The sequence below is a fragment of the Carlito syrichta genome, unplaced genomic scaffold, assembly GCF_000164805.1.
Source record: "Carlito syrichta isolate Samal-C Ts95f unplaced genomic scaffold, Tarsius_syrichta-2.0.1 Scaffold309195, whole genome shotgun sequence".
Lineage (NCBI taxonomy): Eukaryota > Metazoa > Chordata > Mammalia > Primates > Tarsiidae > Carlito > Carlito syrichta.
The window spans coordinates 133,616-154,753 of NW_007253291.1; the positions used below are offsets into that span (position 1 = coordinate 133,616).

A 21,138-nucleotide genomic window follows, 5' to 3' on the forward strand; every position below is an offset into this window, starting at 1 on the left:
AAATACTGGGAAACGTCACTTCAGGCATCGTAACATCTTGCCCAAGAACGGATGGTTGTTATTTGTGGAACTGGGATGGCGTCTGAGTCACCATATTGCACAACCCCATTCTGCCTTGTCCCATGGATGCTGAGCCAGGCTAACACGTCAGAAGATGAGTGCAGTCTCATCTGAGCACGTGGGTAACATTTTTCAGAAACCAAGGCCCTCCTCCCTCTTGTCTCATTAATGGTAAGAGCAGAGAGAACAGTAGAGACAGAGCTTCCCCTTTGCATGAGGTAGTTGATGTAGAAACCCCATGACAGGAGGCCCAGCCAATACATCCTGTTCCCTTGCATCTGCTGTGGAGTTCTCTCCTCTCTCCAGTGTGCTCCAGGCCAGGCAGAGCACTGGGACCTGGACCATGTCCCCCCACCCTGCCATCCTCCTGGGCCTAGGTGAGTCCTGGAAGGAGCAGGGAGGATTCAAGAGACAGAGGGTATGGAGAGGCTTGAGAAAGTTTCCTGCTCAGGCCTGACTCCAGTCCAGAAGATTCTGGGGCTCTGGCGGGGGGAGGTGATCCCCCAACAGGTTGCCTCTGGACCTAAGTCTGACACAGACAACTCAGTCCTAGAAATTGGGGCCCAGTTGTGGGGATGAGGCCACCTTGAAGAAGGGCTGAAGGAACCGGGTGTCAGCTTACATCTGTGATCCCAGCACTTTGGGAGGTGAAGGCAGGAGGATTGCTTGAGCCCAGGAGTTCAAGATCAGCCTGGACAACAGAGTGAAACCCCGTCCTCTGTAAAATATAATAAAAATAAAAGAAGTGTTGGGAGGAGGGGAGATATCCCATTTGGAAGAAGAGACTTGAAGATTTTATCTTGAAACTACTCAGCAAGAAGGAGGATTATACTCAGATTTTAATGTGGGGGAGGGATGGTTTGGTAATTGTGGGATGCTGAACATTCGTCAGCTCCAAGGCCCTCTTGATAGCAGCCCTGTGAGGACACTCAGCAGTGGGTATTTTTCTCACTGGGATTTCTCTTACAGTGCTCTGCCTGGCCCAGCTGATCCACATGAAGTACGGTGAGTCACCTCTTCCTGGTTCCTTCTGTACTCCAAGGGCAGCTGTGAATGGGAGGGTATTGATCCTAGGAGAGCCTGGAGGGGTGCCCGTAAATATACCCTGAATTGTAATCCACCCTGACCTCTCTCCCCATTCTTAATGTCTTTTGTTTTTCTTATTTTTTTTAACATTTATTTTATTTTATTTTTAAGTTGGAGTCTCACTCTGTTGCCCAGGCTGGAGTGCAGTGGCACACTCATGGCCACCCCAGCGTCAACCTGCTGGACGCCAGCGATCCCTCCACCTCAGCCTTCCAAGAAGCTGGAACTACAGACATGTGCCACCATGCCTGGCTAATATATATATATAATTTTTTAAAATTTATTGTAGAGACGAGGTCTCACCAAGTTGCCTGGGCTGGTCTCAAACCTGTGGGCTCAGGCAATCCACTGGCCTCGGCCTCCCAAAGTGCTGGGATGACTGGCTGAGCCATCAAAACTGGCCTAAAATTTATTTTATTTTAAAGGTGTGGGGTACAATTCAGGATTAGGTACATTTCTCTTATTTTTTGAAATTTTATTTTTAATTGACAAATAATTTTATGTGTTTATGGGGTACAAAGTGATGTGTGTTTTGCTTTTTGTTTTATTTTATTTTAGAGTTGTGGGGTACAAGTGTAGATTTACTACATAAGTAGGTTGCATTGCAGGTGAAGTTTGGGCTTCTGGCTGGCCCTCTCTCCCTTGGTAATGAACCAGGTGCCCAGTGTGTTGCCAGCAACGTGATGTTTTGATAGATGTTTATGCCGTAGAAGGATTAAACAAAGTGAACTAACATATTCGTCACTTCGCATGCTTACCATTTTTTTGGTGTGTGGTGAGAACATTTAAAATGTACTCTTAGCAATTTTGGAATATGTGATGCATAATTATTAATTATAGTCATCCCACCGTGTAATTGATCTAAAAAATGTTTCTTCCTGTTTAACGGAAACTTCGTATCCTTGACCAACATCTTATTTCCTGCCTCTGATAATCATCGTTCCGCTCTCTGCTTCTGTGAATTCAACTTTTTTAGATTCCACAACTAAGTGAGATTACGTAGTATTTGTCTTTCTTTGCCTGGCTTGTTTCACTTGGCATAACGTCCTCTGGGTCTATCCATGCTGTTACAAAATGACAGGGTTTCCTTCTTTTAAAAGGCTGAGAAGTGTTTCACTGTGTATATGTGCCACATTTTGTTTGTTCATTCCTCTGCTGATGGACACAGACTGATTCCACGTCTTGGCTTTTGTGAATGGTGCTTAAGGAACACAGGAGTACTGGCATCTTCTTGACACACTGATTTCCACAAAGATGATTCAAATCCAGCATGATCAAGGCTAAGCCCAAGAGTTTTCCTACATAAACCCAGATCTCACGCAGCAGTTCCTTGGCAGGGGATATGACCCAAAGGGCAGAATTTGAGGCTTTATTTTAACCCCATCTTCTCCATACCCCAAAGCAATATATCACCCTAAATTTTTCTCATCTTTCCCTTTCTCTTTATACAAAAAGGGGACCCCCCCAAACCCTGCATTGTCTTTTGGAAGGCGGGCCTCTTGTAGGTCAGTGTTCTAGGAGCCCATCTTCATCAGTGTACCAGCTAATGTTGTGAGAAGCTGTGTGCTGGAAGAAACATCCTGAGCTGTGGCAAGCTGGTGACTGGTTCTTCCACCATAACAATGTACCTCCCCACACCACATTGAGAGTTCAACAGTTTTTGACCAAAAGCAACATGACTCCCACACTCCACCCTTCCTATTCACCTAATCTCACCAGAGTGAGATTCTTCTTTTGTTTCTCTGGATAAAAAGGTCCTTAGAGGGAAATGTTTTGCCAATATGGAAGAGGTGAAACAAAAAACAACAGAAGCACTAAAAGGCATCAAAATGCATGAGTTCAAAAACTGTTTTGAGCAGTGGGGAAAGTATCTTAATAGGTGTATTGTATCAAACAGAGAGTACTTGGAAGGTGACTGAAGTTTAAACATGTAAGAATAAACACAATTTTTTGTGCGGGATGCATTTTTATTTTAGTTTAGTTTAATTTTTTGTTTTGAAGATGTGTGGTACAATTCAGGGTTAGGTATGCAAATATTCATCATGCAGGTATCCTTGTTGATGAGGTGTGCCCCTCCCTCCCCTGGCAGTTTTCCTCAACTGTCAATACCATCCCCTCTCCCCTGGCAGTTTCCCACTACTGCCAATCACCTTGTCATAGTATTATGATAATTGTTCAAGGTCTGCTTATGAGTGAGAACATGTGGTACTCAGTTCTTTGTTTCTGAATACACAACTTTTTTTTTGAGTTGGAGTCTCACTCTGTCGCCCAGACTGGAGTGCAGTGATTTTTTGATTTATTGTAGAGATGAGGTCTCGCTGCCCAGGTGGGTCTCGAACCTGTGGGCTCATGCAATCCACTCACCTCAGCCTCCCAAAGATGCGGGATTACAGGCTGAGCCACTGAGCCCGGCTCACAATTTTTTAATGAATAAATTCTGGGCTTTTTTGGGTCCCCCTTGTACTTCTCCTAACTTGGCTTAAGGGACTGCACCTCTGGGTTCCTGTTGACTCTGGTGCCCCTCCCTTCTTGACACCAGGCAGATTGTCATTTGAATTGCAAAAGCAAAATATGTCCATCATACTTTCCACAATTTAAAATTGTTATTTGGAATTTTTTTCACTTTCTATTTTAAGATAAAATAATTATTTTTCTTTGGAGCCCTTCCACTATTTATTTGCAGGCAGAGTCAGGCCTCTGCATCTCTCTTTAGTCTGGTTGTGTTTATTTTCCCAACCACATTCTGTCCCTATATCTTCTGTTCATGTATCTTTAGATTCCTTGACTTTCACTTTTCAAACACATCATATTCTGTTCAACTCTGGGTCTTATTGCATGTTGACTTTTAAAAATTAATTAATTTGGCTGGGCACAGTGGCTCATGCCTATAATCCCAGCACTTTGGGAGCCCAAGACAGGAGGATCACTAGATCCCAGGAGTTTGAGACCAACCTGGGCAACATAGTGAGTCTCTGTTTCTAAAAAACAAAACAAAACAAAACAAAACATTAGCCAGGTAGCGCCTCTGCAATCCCAGCTACTCAGGAGGCGAAAGGATCACCTGCGCCCAGGAGGTCAAGGCTGTGCTGATCCATGATCATGCCACTGCATTTCAGCCTGGGTGATAGAGTGAGACCTCAATTCCAAAAAGTTTTAGTTAATTAAAAATCGGCAAATAAAAATTGCATATATTTACTGTGCACAGTGTGTTTTGAAATATGTATGAAGTGTGGAACAGCTAAATTGAGCTAATTAGCCAGTGAATTATTTTACATACAAATAATTTATTGTGATCAGAACACCTAAAACTTATTCAATTACTTAGCAAGATACATATGTGTGTATATATATTTTTTTCTCCAAGAAAAGAATACATTGTTGTTACCAATATACTGTACATTAGCTCTCTTGAGTTGCCTAACTAAAATTTTGTATCCTTTGAGCCACATTCATATGCACAAAGATTTTTTCCACTTTTATTTTATTTTTGTTTGTTTTTTTGGAGTTGAGGTCTCCAGGCTGGAGTGCAGTGGCATGCTCACAACTCACTGCAGCCTCATTCTTCTGGGTCTCCTGGGTAGCTGGAACTACAGGCACGTGCCACCATGTCCAGCTAATTAAAAAAAATTTTTTTTTAGTTGAGATGGGTCTTGCTATATTGCGCAGGTTGGTCTTAATCTCCTGGGTTCAAGTAATTCTCCTGCCTTGGCTTCCCAAAGTGCTGAGATTGCAGGTGTGAGCTGGTTAGTTTTTTTTTTTTTTAATGTCCTGGTGTTCCCTGCCTGCTCAGTTAATTAACACTTGTCTCAGCTCAGATGAGGTCCCATTCCCAAATGAGGTCACCTTCATCTCCCATCAGTCCCCCTAGACCCCTGCATTAACCCAGAAGACACGCAGCACAGTTCGTAGATGCAGATTTACACAATGATTGGGTCAACATGGATCTCCCTTCTAGATTTTCACCTCTAGGGGCAGGGAGCCTGTATGTGTTTCTCATATTTGTGGAACTAATGGAATGGAATAGTAGGGAACTAAGACACGGTGGAAAAAATTTAAAACAATGAACAAATGGGGTATATGGGTGTTGGGGAAATGTTGGTCAAACGATACAACATTTGAGTTAGTCAATAGGAATCAGTTTAGGAGATCTGTTGTGCCACACAGTAACTAAAGTTAGTAACAATGTGTCACATGTTTGAAAATTCTTGAGAGAGCACATTTCAAACATTATCACCACAAAAAATAAGTCCATGAAGTAATACATATATTGATTAGCTTGAATCAGCCATTCCACAATGTATACCAATATTAAACCATCCTGTTGTACACATATATACAATTTTTATTTGTGAATAAAAACAATGATGAAAGAATGAGTGAATTGAACCCCTGCCTGCTAACTGTGACAAACCTTCCTATTTTGGGACTTCAAACTCATTCTTCCTCTTCCACTCCCAGCCCAATTGAGACAAATGGGGATTTTTCAAGAGCCTTAATAATAAGGAATTGCAAATTAGGCTGACATGAATATAGGAAATACAGAAGAAAACCAAGGTGGCTGTCAACAGAAGACTTTTCATTAGAAATGGAGATCTGCCTGGTCTGGACATCTGTTGATCCACTCCCACCCTCACTGGACTCTCACAAGAGCCTGGCAATCCCTCCCACCAGTCTCACTGGGGACTGGCCAGTTGCCCCCAGACTCCAATGTGAATCATCTCTAGAATCTTCAATTCTCTGTACCTCACAAACAATCCAGTAACCGCTCATCCCCTGTCCTGTGCTCCCACCTCTGACCCTCTGTATGTTGGTCTGGGCAAGAAGAGATCTTGGGTCTGTAGTGGACACGAAGGACCCCAGTTGCTCAGATACTCCCCGGGCCACCCCGAGCAAGTCTCAGGATTCTTAACTGGGAAAATAACTCTGCAGTGATGAAATGTACATAGAATAGGCAGGAGCTTCCAAAGTTGGATTGTGATCATGGTCACACAATTGGCTGAAAACATTGAGTTTTGACTCCAAAGTGAATTGTGCATGGTGGCGATTTCTTCACAGTGGACCCTAAGACATTACTCTGCTTCCCTCTTAGAGGTCCTGCTCACACCCTCCATCTCTGCTGAGCCACACTTTGTGATCCCCCGGGGAAAGTCTGTGACCTTCGTGTGCCAGGGCCCGGCCCAGGTTAAGTTATTCCGTCTGGAGAAGGAGGGAAGAGAAAATAATTACAGAGATGCTGAAAATGAGTCTCAAGTTGGCTCATCTTATGCAGAGGCCAGATTCTCTATCGACTCAGTAACTGAAAAAAATGCTGGACGTTATCGCTGTGTCTATCATATGTCTGGCAAGTGGTCAGAGTACAGTGACCACCTGGAGCTGATTGTGACAGGTAAGGACATCACTTGGACCCCCACCCTAGTCTCAGCTCTGCCTCAGTTTTGACCCAAAGTCCCTGGACCCTGTCCTTGCTGTCTCATCAGTCTTCAGCCCTCCTGGCCTACTCCTGATCCCCCCCAAGCCCTCTCCTCCCACTGCACACACATCCTTCTGCCCTCACACAATCTTGGGTCCCTGGTCTCCTCTGGGCACCATGGGTGGCCTGGATACTCAGTCCCAGCATCAGGTGGACATGGAGCTGGCCCTGCTGAACTGAGTGGGGAGTGGATTCCCGGAGATTGGGTGGGGGACAGCAGAACTCTTTCAAGGGAACGATGGATGTGATGCCCCCTATTCCTTTTTATTGAGCCAAACCTGCCATGACCCCAGATGATGTGTCCTTTTTGGAGAGGTATACCAACCCCTGGAAAGATCACAGGGCCAGGGATGGCAGGTGGGACCAAGGGTCAAAGACACGGGGTAAGCTTGGAGAGGAGCAATGCTTTGTTCCATACAGAGCCCCCCTCAGACCTCCTCTCCCAAGCTACTTTGGGGAACCTTTGAGATGAGACCATCTGGCCTCTGTGTGTGGTCCTTGAGTCAGGGTCTAGGGTGGAGCCTCTGTCCACCTCCATGTCCTCCTGTGATGACCTTGTGAGGTCAAGCAGGGCATGGTGGTGGGAGGAGCAGGGAGAATGACCAGCCCTCAGCAGAGTGGCATGGGAAGGGTGGGCTTTCCCATGTCTTTTGCCCCCCTGTCCCATTTCCTCAGGAGTCTCAGAACACTGCCCAGGCCTGAGGGATGGGCAGGTGCAGTCTGTGGATGGATGTTCAGGGTATAGGAGGGCCTGGCTGGGTGGGACAGGCTCTAAACAACTCCCTCGTTACCTCTCAACCCTTCCCCTGACTCCATTTATAGAAATCTCTGAAGATTTTAGCTCCCCTTGCACAGAGCCCAGCCATGGTGAGTAGCATCTCCAGTTGGAGGGATTTTCAGGGTGGGAGTGGGGATTCTGTGCTGGGACAAGGTTCTGGCACCTGGCTTTCTTCACTGGGCTTGGAGTCAAGGACTAGGAAGACCACTGGAAGGGACTGACATCCATCTGTTGCTGGGATGCCACATATTTTCATAAAGACCATAATAACAATACTAGTGTGGTTAAAACACCATTCCATGCCAGGTACTGTTGGAAGCACTGAATGCCAACAACAACCCTGTGAGAGAGGTACCAGTCTGACTCTCTAACTCTCCCCTCCCCACTTTTTGTTGAGTTGGAATCTCACTCGGTTGCCCAGGCTGGAGTGCAGTGGCATGATCAGGGCTCACAGCAGCCTCAACTTCCTGGGTTCAGGCAATCCTCCTGCCTCAGCCTTCTGAGTAGCTGGGACTCTGGGCACCACCACGTCTGGCTTTTTTTTTTTTTTTGGACATGGGTGTTTCACTATGTTGCCTAGGCTGGTCTTGAACTCCAGGGCTCAAGTGTTTCTCCTGCCTTGGCCTCCAAAATGCTGGGTCTGCCCTCCTCTCCCTTTTTAATATGAAATCCCCCCCCCCCCCAAAGAAAAGAGGGTGAAGTGTTTTTGCTCAAAGACACAAGGCTATGAAGAGGCAGGGACAGACTCAGGCCAGAAGGGACACACTCTAAACCTCAGGGTGTGCCGAGTTCCATGCTATGGGCGTGGCCTGACTACTTACCATTCTGTGCCACTAATGGAGTGACTTAGAACTCATCTTCCAGCCTGAGACATGGTGGGAAGGAAGGGGACATTCTTGCAGGTCGTGCCTGAAAAATGACATAAGGATCTTTGACCGGAAGAGGCCTCAGGCAGAACATGTAGCCCATGACAGGTGACAGGGTGAAGTCTTGAGCCTTTCCTGCCAGTTGGCTCTGCCCTGGACTCTGTGAGGAGAGCAAAGCAGCCTCCAGACCCTGGGTCTTGAGTTGTTCAGCTGCCCCTGTGGTCTGTGACCAGAACCAGAGGGGACGGGGTCATAAGCCATCTGGGGATCCTTCCTCATCACGTTCACATTTCCAGAGTGGTCCTCCTTATACCTGGACCCCAGTACTGCCTGTGAGGCTAGGACAGCCCCGGCATTCGGGCAGGAGCCAGGGGGTAAAGCCATGGGGGGGGTGTGGAAGGCTGGAGAGGAGGCTCAATACAGACCTCCTTGGGGGCCCCTGAGCCTGAAGGGACACAGCCTGAGGTCTGGAGTGTGTCCCTTCTGGCCTGGGTCTGTTCCAGTCCCTTCATAGCCCTGTACCTTTGAGGAACAACACAGTTATTTGGTATTATTATTATATTAAAAAGTGCATCTGAGTCCAGCAGACCTGGGTGAAGATCCAAACTCTGGTTTTTATTAGCCATCTAATGAGAGATTTGAAATATCTTTCACTCCTTCCTCTGTCCCTCAATTCCTCCCTCTCCTCCTCCTCCTCTTTCTCCTCTTCTCTTCTTTCTTTTCTTTTCTCTTCTCTCCTCTTCTCTTCTTCTCTTTTCTCCTCTTTCCTCCCCTCCTCTCCCCTTCCCTTCCCCTTTGCCTTTCCTCTTCTCTTCTCTTCCCCTCTATTCTTTCTGCCCCTCCCTGTCTGCCTCCCCCTTTCCTCTCTCCCTTCCTACTCTCCTCTCCTCCCCTCTTCTCTTCTGTTCTTTCTCTCTCCCCTTCCCTTCTGTCTCTCTTTCTCTCTCTCTTCCTTCTCATCTCTCTTTCCTTTCGGCTCTCCTTCCTCCTCCTCCTGCCCTTTTTTTCTCCTGCCCCCTTCTCCTCTCTCTCCCTGTCTTTCTCTCCCTTCCCACTTCTCTTTCTCCTCTTCCTCCTCCTCATTTTTGTCCTCCTCCTTCTCTCTCTCCCTCCCTCCATCCCTCTTTCTCCACCTTCCTTTCCTCCTCTTCCCTCTCCTCCTCCTTCTCTCTCTCCCTTTCCCTTCCTCCCTTTCCTCTTCTTTCCTCCTACCACTCTATCTCTCTCTCCCTTCCTCCCTTTTTCTCTCTTTCTCTTCTTTGCCCCTCTCCTCTCACATTTTTCATGCTGTGAAGTAGAAAGTACAGACTCTGTGTCCAGATTGCTGGGCTCTTGGTTCAGTTCTGGGGTCCTGTCACCTCCCAGCTCTGTGCCTGTGGGTGACGCACACAAAACTTCCCTGTCCCAAGCTCTCCATGTTCAAAATGGACAATAACAATACTCATCTTGTAGAATTTTTAATGTGATCCATGGACTCATTGACACACAATGTTGAAATCAGTGCCTACCAATTAGGAAAACCCAGAGAAGTGATGCTCATACTAACACTTGAACATGTAGGTCTGGAGGTGCTGCTGGCTTGGTACACAGGATGAAGAGGAGAGATGGTCTCTGTCCTCACAAGGGGGAGAAGTAGTCAGAAGGAGCAATGGAGATGCATGTGTGTCTATACTTGCATTCACTGATATATGATTCACAACAAAAAATTTCAGATCGGTGATTTAAATCATGTTAAATTATAGCTTCACATTATGTATTAAATCTTTAAGAAATATAATTATATAATAAAAATATGCTCATGTGTCACTACATGTGACTATAGTGTACATTATATACTATATAATATATATTAATATGTCATCTTTAGGATATATAATACATTTCAGATATTTCTATAATTAACATATAAATACAAACTTATAAAAAGATATGAATGTAAATATATACCATAGATTATATATAAATTATGTGTAATTATACATGATAGTGTGTATGTACTATATAAATAATTTTAAATTATAGATAATTTTAATTTTTTTTTGAATTTATTGTAGAGACAAGGTCTCATCAAGCTTCCTGGGCTGGTCTCAAACTGGTGGGTTCAGACAGTCCACTCACCTCAACCTCCCAAAGTGCTGAGGTGACAAGCTGAGCCACTGAGGCAGCCTGATAATTTTAATTTTAATTACCTATATATGTTGCATTATGTGTACATAAGCTAAAATCACATAATTCAAATACACTTATATTTGTTATATTTTATATATTTATATAACATATGATACATATTATAAATAATGTCATATAATAAGTGATACAGATTATAAGTAAGTATAGTTTACACGTGCATAATACACACATGGCTTTAAACTGTAGCAAGTGTCATAAAGGTAGAGCACTGGAAGTCATGATGAGGACACATATGATATCTTGGACCTTGGACTGTGGACAAGATGAGGTAGGGACACCCCAAGAGGGAAATTTTCTGCCTTTCTTGAAGGATATTGATGGGAGGGGGCATGCTCCTCAGGCTTGAGGGAGCCTGCAAGACCTCGTCTGGTCACTTGTGAGGTGGGCAGAGGAGGTTCCACCCCCATGGGGGGCTGCTTGAGGAGCAAATGAGCTCAGAGATGGGGTTTCCTACACTTGGGTGGGAACTCAGAAGAGGTCTCTGCAAAGGTCTGCAGAGGATGGAGAGCAGTGATGTCCAAAACAGTTTTTCATGGAAGAAATGCCCTATATCTGTGCGGTCCAGTAGGGATGTCATTTGCCACGGGTGGCCACTGAGCCCTTGAGACACAGCCAGTATGACTGGCTTTTCATTTCACTTGAGTTTGGCTAAATTTAAACAAATCAATAGTTGTGGGTGTGTACCATACTGGACAGCAGAGTACTCCCATCCTTAGACAAGATTCTACTAGGCAGTGCTGGTCTACAAGGAGCAGGTCAGGGTCCTGGGGCCCATGAGGGTGGAAAGCAGTGATGCCCAACATAGCTCCTGTAAGGGAAACATGCATATCCAGCAAAGGGAGATTCCTGTGGGGAGAAAGGAAGGGGGACTCAGAGCCTCCTCCATCCAGTTCAGACCTCTGACTCCATCTCCTCTTGATTTCTCCTTCCCAGAAACTAAACAGGGGCCTTCAGATGACAGTAATGATGGCGGTGAGGGGACACAGGAGCGTGAGCCTGGTGCGTGCCTCTTGGAGAGGGGGAAGGAGATAGGGCTTTGGGACTGGTCAGGTTCCAGCCCTGTCACTGGTTAGCTGTGTCCCTGGGCAGAGAATGTTAGCATTCAGGACCCTGGTTGTGTAAAATGGGGACAATTGTGCAGGACTATTATGCACCTGAGAGATTTCATATATTAGCATGTCCATGATAGGCATGCAGTATGTGTGTGGCATACAGTAGGTGCTCAATGCATGCATGCTGCTGAAAATCCATTTCCATTTACCTAGGCACACCTGCTTCCCTTGGCCTGAGGAAGGAGTATCTTTATATTCTCACTGGGGTCTTTGTGATCTTTCTCCTTTGTCTTCTCCTCCTGGTCATCTTCCTCTATCACAAGAGAAAAAAAAAACAGGGTAAGTCTCAGAGGGAGGGTGGGTGCTTTGGGAGGCTGTCAGGCGGTGCTGAGAAGAAGGCCTCTCTCTTTAATTTGGACCCTGACTGTCCTCAGGGCTCCCCAGCAGCAAGGATGCCAAGCAGAGGCCACAGCAGAGGTGAGTTCCCTCAGAATGACCCCGGGACCCTTGCCTAGTCCTCTGCCTCCAGGCAACCCCTAATGATCATTTATATTTTCCTCCCAGGCCCAGCCCAGCTGTTGATGTCCTGGAGAGGACAGCAGGTAAAGAAGGAGCAGGAGGGACAGGCCTGGAGAGGCGATGTGGTGTCAGTCAGGATGCAGTGGTGGGAAGAGAGTACCTGGGAACTTTTTCTTTCTTTCTTTCTATCTATCTATCTATCTATCTTTCTTTCTTTCTTTCTTTCTTTCTTTCTTTCTTTCTTTCTTTCTTTCTTTCTTTCTTTCTTTCTTTCTTTCTATCTTTCCTTCCTTCCTTCCTTCCTTCCTTCCTTCCTTCCTTCCTTCCTTCCTTCCTTCCTTCCTTCCTTCCTTCCTTTCTTTCGTTCTTTCTTTCGTGTTGGAGTCTCACTCTGTCGCCCAGACTGGAGTGCAGGAGCACACTCATGGTCACCTCAACCTGCTGGGCTGAGACGATTCTTCCGCCTCAGCCTTCCAAATGCCTGGGAAATTTCTAGGAGGGAGTAGCTTGTGTGCAGGATATTAATCTGTTAGGTTTTAGGCAGATTTGCCTTGTGAAGTCCACCTTAGAGAACTGACCATGTGTCTTCTCCCCTAGTTGTGGCCTCCATCGATGAACTTCCTGAGAAGGACAGAGAGACGGACACCTCGGTCAGTCTTTGTACCAGTTATTGCTTGCTGCGTAACAAAGTACCCCAAATTTAGCAGCTTAGAAAATCATCTTAATTTATTGTATCAGAATTCAAGCGTGGCATAGCTGGAGGATTCTGGCTCATAGTCCCTCCTGAAGCTGCTGTCAAAGGGTCAACCAGGGTCGCATCTATCTGAAGGCATCCCTGGGGTGGATGACCCTCTTCCAGGATGGCCAACCCCCACTGCTGTGGGCAGGGGGCCACATGGTATGACTCCATACCATGTGGGCCTCTCCACGGGTGCCAGCCTCCTCCAGAGGGAGGGCTCCAAGAGAGGGAAGGGCAGAAGCCACAGGGTCCTTTGTGGCCTCACCTTGGAAGCCGTGTGTCTTCACTTTGGCCTTATTCTGTTGGTCACAAGGACCAACCCTGACACCGTGTGGGAGGGACCACACAATGATGCAATTTCAGGAAGGGGTACTCTTGAGGGCCCTTGAGGTGGCTACCACAGTCCTCAACTCCCACAGCCCCCTACTCACACCCTATGCCAGGGACTTACTCATCCTAGGTGTCTCTCTCCCAGGCCCCTGCTGCAGGGGACACCCAGGAGGTGACATATGCACAGCTGGACCACTGGGCCCTCACGCAGAGGACAGCCCATGCTGTGTCCCCACAGTCCATGGAGCCTATGGTGGAGTACAGCACATATGCAGCTGTAGCCAGACATTGACCCCACCTGGGACCTGCACCTGAGGACACAGGAAACTATACCTGAAAGAACCTGAAGCAACCCTTTGAAGGGTTTCCCCTGAAATCGTTCTGGTCTGGGAAGCCAGCAAGTCAGTTCTCCTGGAGACAAGAGCTGGTGCCTGGGGGTCTGTAATCAGAATCTAGAAGGTTCATGAACCAGGTGACTTCTTCCACTGTTGACCAGCTCCTTGGACTGACTGTATTGCAGCTGCTTCCAGAGACCCAGCTACAGCTACCTGACTGTTTCTAGAGACCAAATTATAGCCACCTGGCTATTTCTAGGGATTCAGCTGCAGTCATCTGGCAGTTTCCAGAGACCCATCTCCAGCTGCCTGGCTATTTCCAGAGACCCAGCTACAGTGATTTCTAGAGACCCAGGTATAGTCCTGGTGGTTTCCAGAGACCCAACTATAGTCACCTGACTGTTTTTAGAGATCCAGCTATAGTTACCTGGTGGTTTCCAGAGGTGGGAACCAGCTACATTTACCTGGTTGTTTTCAGAAGTCCAACTACAGTTACCTGGTTATTTCCAGAGGCCCAGCTACAGTCACCTGACTGTTTCCAGAGGCCCAGCTACAGTCACTGGGCTGTTTCCAGAGCCCAGCTACAGCCACCTGGATGATTTCATGAAGTGTTGCAGTTCCCCAACTGGTTCTTATGTCTTTTGTGAATCCTCATCTGCCCATGAGACACTTTCATAATTATCTGGTCAACTGACCCTGAAGACTTTCCCAGAGTTCAGCTGCTGATCTCGAGTCTGCAGTATTCCTGTGTAGCTGCGAGCTGAGCCCCGTTCTTTGGACCATGCTTTACTTTGTGCATTCATAAACAGCTTTAGAGACCTAACATTCAGCATTCCTGCTCCGGGTCCTGGGTGCTCAGGTCCCTCATGCCCACCTCTGTCTTCATAGTTGCTCAAAGTCGAGTAGGGGGAACAAGAACTACAAAAGAGATGCCAGTGTTTTCTTTTAAAAATTTAGTTGGCCAAGAGAATATATATTCAAGGTGCACAATGGGATGATTTGTTGTACATCTATGGCACATTGTGCAGTGAGGGCCACAATTGAATGAATTAGGCAGCCATGACCATCCAGGTTGCACGTTAGGTCCCCTGGACTTGTCCATCAGAGGACTCAGTGTTGGGGTCAGTGTTTTCTGAAGGAGCGTGTGTGAGTCAGGGATGGATGAGGGAGGCGAGTGGGAGGAGGTGTGGCTGGGTGAAGGCAGAGCTGACCCTGCGTACCCACACCTGCACACACACACATAGGCATGCTCTCACATACACTAGCATGCCCTCACACATGTACACGGGCACACACACATTCACACTCCAAAAGAGAATCCCTGGTCACCGTTGTGGGACACGTTATCTATGTCTTCACCTCACTTGTGGAGTCAGATGGGCTCTCTCCATGCAGATTTAGAGCAGAAATTATCCTTTGAGCCACTAGGGAGAGAGAATGTCTCATTTGGGTTAATTCAAACAAGCCTGACATGGAGACTCACATGGACATGTCTTCTGGTAAGACCCAGCCAGGGCAGAACTATACATATGAACAGATAACAAAACATTACCCTGCATACTCCATAAATACATCCGGTTATTACCTGTCAATTTAAGTAGAAGAATATAAAAAACCCACAAGAAAACAAACAAAAAACAAGAGAAGAAACTGCATACCCATTACAAGGAGAGTATATATATTATTCATACATTATTTACTGAGCTTTACTTTTCTGCTTGTTCTCAAGTTTAATTTCTTCTAGGGATCAGCTTCCTAACACCATAGTCTTTATCTTTGCCTTCTTCTGTTACATCATGATGATTTTTTTCTGTTATTTATGTGAGTTTCTCTCTCTCTGTATCTGTCTCTACATCTCTTTCTCTTTTCTCTTTGGTTGTTTTAATAGACATACATACACACATATATGAAGAAGGATAAAAAACCCCAGAATTATCTTTTGGTGGGTGAGCCCCTTGCAGTAAAGACTTCCCCCACTAAGTAAGTGTTCTAGGAACCCAACAACATTAGTGAGCCAGCTAATGTTGTTGTGAGAGGCTGCATTTCACTTCAGTGAATTTTTTTTTTTTTTAGATTTGCCCATTTGCTAATAGGTGATTTACGAACGAACGTATCTGCCGGCACAATGCTGAGTGTTCATCAGTTTTTGACCAAAAACAGCATGACCACTGTGTCCCACCCTCCCTATTCACCTGATCTCACCCCAAACAACTCTTTTTGTTGTTGTTGTTTCCTCGGTTGAAATAATCCTCAAAGGGAAATGTTTTGCCAATGTGAAAGAGGTGAAACAAAAAAACCGCAGAGTCACTAAAAAGCATAAGAAATCACATATTCCGGCGGGGCTCAGTGACTCAGCCTGTCATTCCAGCACTTTGGGAGGCCAAGGCGAGTGGATTGCCCTGAGCCCACAGTTTCGAGACCAGCCCAGGCAACTTGGCAAGACCTTGTCTCTACAATAAATAAAAAATTAATTGGGCACGGTAGCACGCAACTATAGTTCCGACTACTTGGAAGGCTGAGGCAGAAGGATCACTGGAGCCCAGCAGGTCGACACTGGGGTGATTGTGAACAGTTCAAAAACTGTTTTGAGCAGTAGAAAAAAAAGTCTCAATAGATATATTGCATCAAATGGAGAGTGACATGAAGGTGAAGTTTCAAGCATGTAGGAATAAACACACAATTTTTATAAAGGTTTATCCTAGTACTATAACAAGAGGATTGGCAGTAGTGGGACACTGCCAGGGAAGGGAGGGGGGAGCACATAACATCAACAAGGGTACACAAACTTTACCTGTAAGATGACCACTTAGACACCTAACCCTGAACTGTACCCCACATCTTTAGTATAAAGATAATATTTAAAAAATTCCAGTCTTTTGGGGCCCCTCCTTGTGTTTAATGTATATGATAATAACATCTTAAAAATTGCTAATTTAGTTCTATGCAAATGTTGATATATTAAGTCCTTGTACAAACCCTCTAAGAGCATGTCCCATTATTTTTCCCACTTTTTCTTGGAGAAGCTAGGGACTGAGGCATGAGACAACCTGTCCAAGTTCAGCAAGGTTAAGGGGCAGAACCAAAGACCTACATGGGGCTTCTGACTTCGTGTTCTGAACCCTGGGACAGGCTGAAGCTCACTGTGCTGGGAGCCTTCTGTCCTGTCAGAGGGAGTGGGTACTCTGCCAAAGTGCACAATTTTAATGTGTACAGAGTTTTACTTTTCTATTTGTTTTCACGTTTAATTTCTTCTAGGAATCAGCTTCCTAACACCATACTCTTTATCTTTGCCTTATTCTGTTACATCATGACTAAATTTTTCTGCTATTCACGTGGGTCTCTCTCTCTCTCTCTCTCTTCTCTTTGGTTGTTTTAAAGATGTTATTCCAATGCTTTTTCTAGTAAAATCATGTTTGTTTGACTTAGACCCCAAGGCAGACTGGTGGGTAAATGTGCTCTTTTGCAAAGGGTGGACAACTGGGTCTTAGTGAGAGAGAAAAATTTAAACAAATCAGTAAGAAAATACCAAGTATTCCCATTAAAAAGTGGGCAAATTACATGAATAGCCTTCTCTCAAGAGAAGGTATACAAATGGACAGCAAACATATAGGAGGTCCAACAATTAAGTTAACAAACTCATCCTAGAAAAAGTGCTACATACGTGATTGCTGAATATCACTATAGTCACCTTCAAAGTACTCCCCTTGGGAAGTTACGCACCAATACCAGTGCCTAGTCCACCTCACAAAGCAATTTTGGAACTCTTCTTCTGGAATGGCCATCAGAGCTGCTCTCATATTATTCTTGATGTCTTGAATGTCATTAAAATATCTTTCAATATTTCCTTTATGTTTGGGTAAAGAAAAAAGTCACTGGGGGACTGATCAGATGAGTAAGGAGGTGTTTCAATACAGTTATCTATTTACTGACTAAAAACTCTCTCATATACAGTGCTGTGTGAGCTGGTGCATTGTTGTGATGCAAGAGCCATGAGTTGTTGGCAAGAAGTTTGTGTCGTGTCCATCTAACTTTTTCATGCAGCCTTTTCAGTACTTCCAAGTAGTAAACTTGGTTGATCGTTCAGTTGGTACAAATTCATAATGAACAATCCCTTTGATATAAGAAAAGATTAGTAACATTGTTTGGACTCTTGATTTGGGCTGACAGAAATTTTTGCCATGTTTTTGTCAGTTCTACTCATCACGGGCTGTCTTTACCTCTCTTCATCAATGATGTTTTCTCTCCCCTCAGAGAAAAGAGTTAATCCATTTTTACACTGCTGTTTTCTTTATGTCATTAGCCATATAGACTTGAAATAGCATGTCCCTGATTTCATTCCCATTCTTGCCGAGTTTAACAATAAATTTAATGTTTGTTCATTGCTGTCATTCAAGCTCTGACATTCTAGCAATGGCACACAAAAACATGCAACAACAATAATGAATGCCACTCAGCAAGACACCGCCATGTCGACACCAACACAACTGTGAGACACTGATATGCCAAGGTTATGAAACCTTACCAAGTTGTTTGTAAAGTGTTACCAATGTAAGCACCTGGTGGCAAGTTCATGAACTTAACTGTCACACCTTCACAACATGCTTCACCTCACGAATCATCAACTAAATGCAAATTAAAATCATGATGAATTACCACCTTACTCTAGTCAGAGTGGTCATTATTAAAAAGTAAAAATACACTGGGCATGATGGCTCAAGCCTGTAATCCCAGCACTTTGGGAGGCCAAGGCGAGAGTATTGGGTGAGCTCAGGGGTTTGAAACAAGCCTGGACAACTTGGTGAGATCTCGTCTCTATAATAAATCAAAAAATTAGCCAGGCATGGTAGCATGCACTTGTAGTTCCAACTACTTGGAAGGCTGAGGCAGAAGGCTTGCCTGAGCCCAGCAGGTCGAGGTTGCAATGGTTGTGAACATGCCACTGCATTACAGTCTGAGTGACTGGGTGAGACTCCAACTAAAAAAAAAAAAGTCAAACACAATGGACGTTGGTGCAGATGTGAAAAGGGAACACATATACACTGTTGGTGGGAATGTAAATTTAGTGCAATCTTTATGGAAATCAGTATGGAGATTTCTCAGAGAACTAAAAGTAGATCTACCATTTAATCCAACCATCTTACTACTTATTATCTACCTAAAAGAAAAGAGGTTATTATATTTAAAAAAAAAACAACTCTGTACTCACATGCTTATCACAGCACAATTTATGATTGCAAAGATGTGAAATCAACCTAAATGTCTGTCAACTGATCAGAGGATAAAGATGTGCTGTATACATACCATGGAATACTATTTAGCCATGCCATGCACACAACCTCATCTTCTGCAGCAACTTGGATGAAATTGAAGACCATTATCCTAAGTTGTTAGTCATGCAGGAATGAAAAACCAAATACTGCATGTTCTCACTTATAAGTGGGAACCAAGTTATGAATCAGTCAGCAAAGGCATCTAGAATGGTATAATAGACATCGGAGGCTCAGAATGGGGAGGTCAGAAGGAGGCATATGAAAAAATCACCTATCTTGAGGGGTACTGAGTAAACTTAAATCCCAGACTTCCTTGTTACTGTATAATGCATCCATGTAACCAAAAACCATTGGTACCACTAACAGAAATAAAAATATATGTATTTGTAAGTGTTTTCTAGAGAAACATAACTAATCATAGGTGTGTATATATTTCTCTCTATCATCTATCTATCTATCATCTATCTACATCTATCCATCTTCCATCCTATCTATTATCTATCTATCTATCTAATTTATCAGTGGTTGCTGTGATTGGAGGGCACGGTGAGTTCAAAATCTGTAGGATAGGCAGGCTTCCTGGAGACTCAGGAAAAAGTTCCAGTTCCAGTGGAAAGGCAGTCTACTGGCAGAATTTCATCTTACTCAGGGGAGAGCACTAGGTCTTTTGCTTCTTACAATAGTCATCATCTTATAACTATATCATTCTTTATATATTACTTCTTGTTATCAAGTGCCCATCTTTCTTCACTATAATATTAACTCAATAAAGGCAGGTTCTTTGGAAGTCTTCCTGTCTTTTTTCTAAGATGTCTCGCACACAAAGTATTATGCTTGCCAGACATCAGAGGACTCATATTTGCCTATGGGAAACATTGAATAAAAGTTTCTTTACTCTCTTCAAACTTATTTCTAACACTTGGGTAATTTGTTTCTACTTGTATCTTTTCTTCCCTTTTTAAAAGACTGCCATTTGTACAAAGTTCACAGGGTCAAAAAAATAATACTGTTTTGTAGACAAACCCCTAAAGTTAGCAAGAAACACAGCCAACCTTATTTTCACCTTTCTGCTTTCACCTCTCAGTTTTCAGGGTTCTCAGCTGACATGGCATTCCCACCTGGTTTCTCCAGGCATCTCACATTTTTTTCCCAGCTTGTTTTTCTTTCTAATGCTCTCTGTATCTGTCTCCCTTGGCCTGTTTTTCCCTCCCAATTGAACGACACAGTAAATTGAACATTTCTAACTGTTTTTCTGAGATCATCTCAAATCCCCATGCAAGCACCATCACTGTACTTACAGATGAAATAATAATTACCTCTCAGCAAGGAGATGACCGCATGGTGTCCCAAAACTTTATCTCAGCAATAAGATGCCCCCTTTCCCACAATTTCTCAGAATTTGACCATGACAGATACTGTCCCAGAAAAAATGACATTGGTAAATGGACTTTCTTTTTAGGTAGAAAGCAATATTCTTAGAGAAATAGAATGTTTGCCATATAAATTATGATGTGGACATACAATTAACAATTCTCTTTTTCCCCTAGGGTCAAAATCAAATGTATACACACCCACACACACACACATACACACACACACACAAAACCTTGAAGTGGGACATTTTTCTTAGGGTTCCTGAGACATAGATTACTCCAATATTTTGTCCTAGGGCTGCCTGATGTCTCTTGTTATCTTTCTCTGTCACAGCCTCATCTGAAGCACTCTCCCTGAATGAATATGCTAAACCTCACAGTCTTTGCTCTCCTCCTTCTGAGAGGGTTAAGAATATTTTCAGCTCTCATGCTTATACACCTGTGGTCTAGTGGCAACTGTCACTTAGGACATTTACAAAGATCTGTAGTAGAAGCATGTTGTGTGAAGATTGACAGTGACAGTATGTCCCTGAAAGCTTTCTGTAATTAATGCAAGAATACACCTTCATTTTCCTTTATATGGGTTCTGGGGGTCAGGACCACTTATTACACTAATGTACTTTTTTTCATAGAAAATTTCTTGAATTGGGTGAAGAAGATAAGCTGTATCATCTAATTAGAGACATGGAAATCCTTTTGCTGAAAAATGAATGCATTTTCAAGGGGTAGGGAGCAGAAACAATTAGAGACTACATGTGTGTTAAGATCTAATGCAACTCTAATACGTAGCCAGATTTAAATATGCTTTGATAGTCCACAGACCTAATTACCTGCTCCAGATTCACTGGAATCCTAAGATCAAGCTTTCTGAATCTCTCATTCTATTCGTTCTCAACACAGTGAATTCTCCTGTCTGTTCCGATTACTACATCTTAACCATAAGACCTGTGGGTTGAAAGTTTTCCTGTCACTGTACCAGAAAGTTACTTCTTAAAGTAACTCATTTCATTTCTAATTGTGCATTCATAAAAATCACTTTGATAAAAGATGAAAGGCCTTTAAAAAAATTA

General features: G+C 44.2%; 1 protein-coding gene across 1 annotated transcript; it reads left to right on the forward strand.

The window, feature by feature from the left end:
- The first annotated feature begins 403 nt into the window (after nt 1–403).
- LAIR1 (leukocyte associated immunoglobulin like receptor 1) lies at nt 404–13,382 on the forward strand. The gene is made up of 10 exons (XM_021717040.1): nt 404–437; nt 1,030–1,065; nt 6,236–6,532; nt 7,439–7,483; nt 11,384–11,449; nt 11,716–11,841; nt 11,937–11,979; nt 12,067–12,104; nt 12,619–12,671; nt 13,236–13,382. Exons 1-10 carry the CDS (start codon nt 404–406, stop codon nt 13,380–13,382), a joined length of 885 nt encoding a protein of 294 aa, XP_021572715.1.
- Nucleotides 13,383–21,138: the final 7,756 nt, after the last annotated feature.

What these genes read in the sequence shown, in the direction of transcription:
- LAIR1 (XM_021717040.1), top strand. Translation starts at nt 404, where the DNA reads ATGTCCCCCCACCCTGCCATCCTCCTGGGCCTAG. An exon ending in TTGCACAGAGCCCAGCCATG is followed by an intron (nt 7,484 to 11,383) that starts GTGAGTAGCATC and finishes TCTCCTTCCCAG; the next exon opens with AAACTAAACAGGGGCCTTCA. An exon ending in TGTCCTGGAGAGGACAGCAG is followed by an intron (nt 12,105 to 12,618) that starts GTAAAGAAGGAG and finishes CTTCTCCCCTAG; the next exon opens with TTGTGGCCTCCATCGATGAA.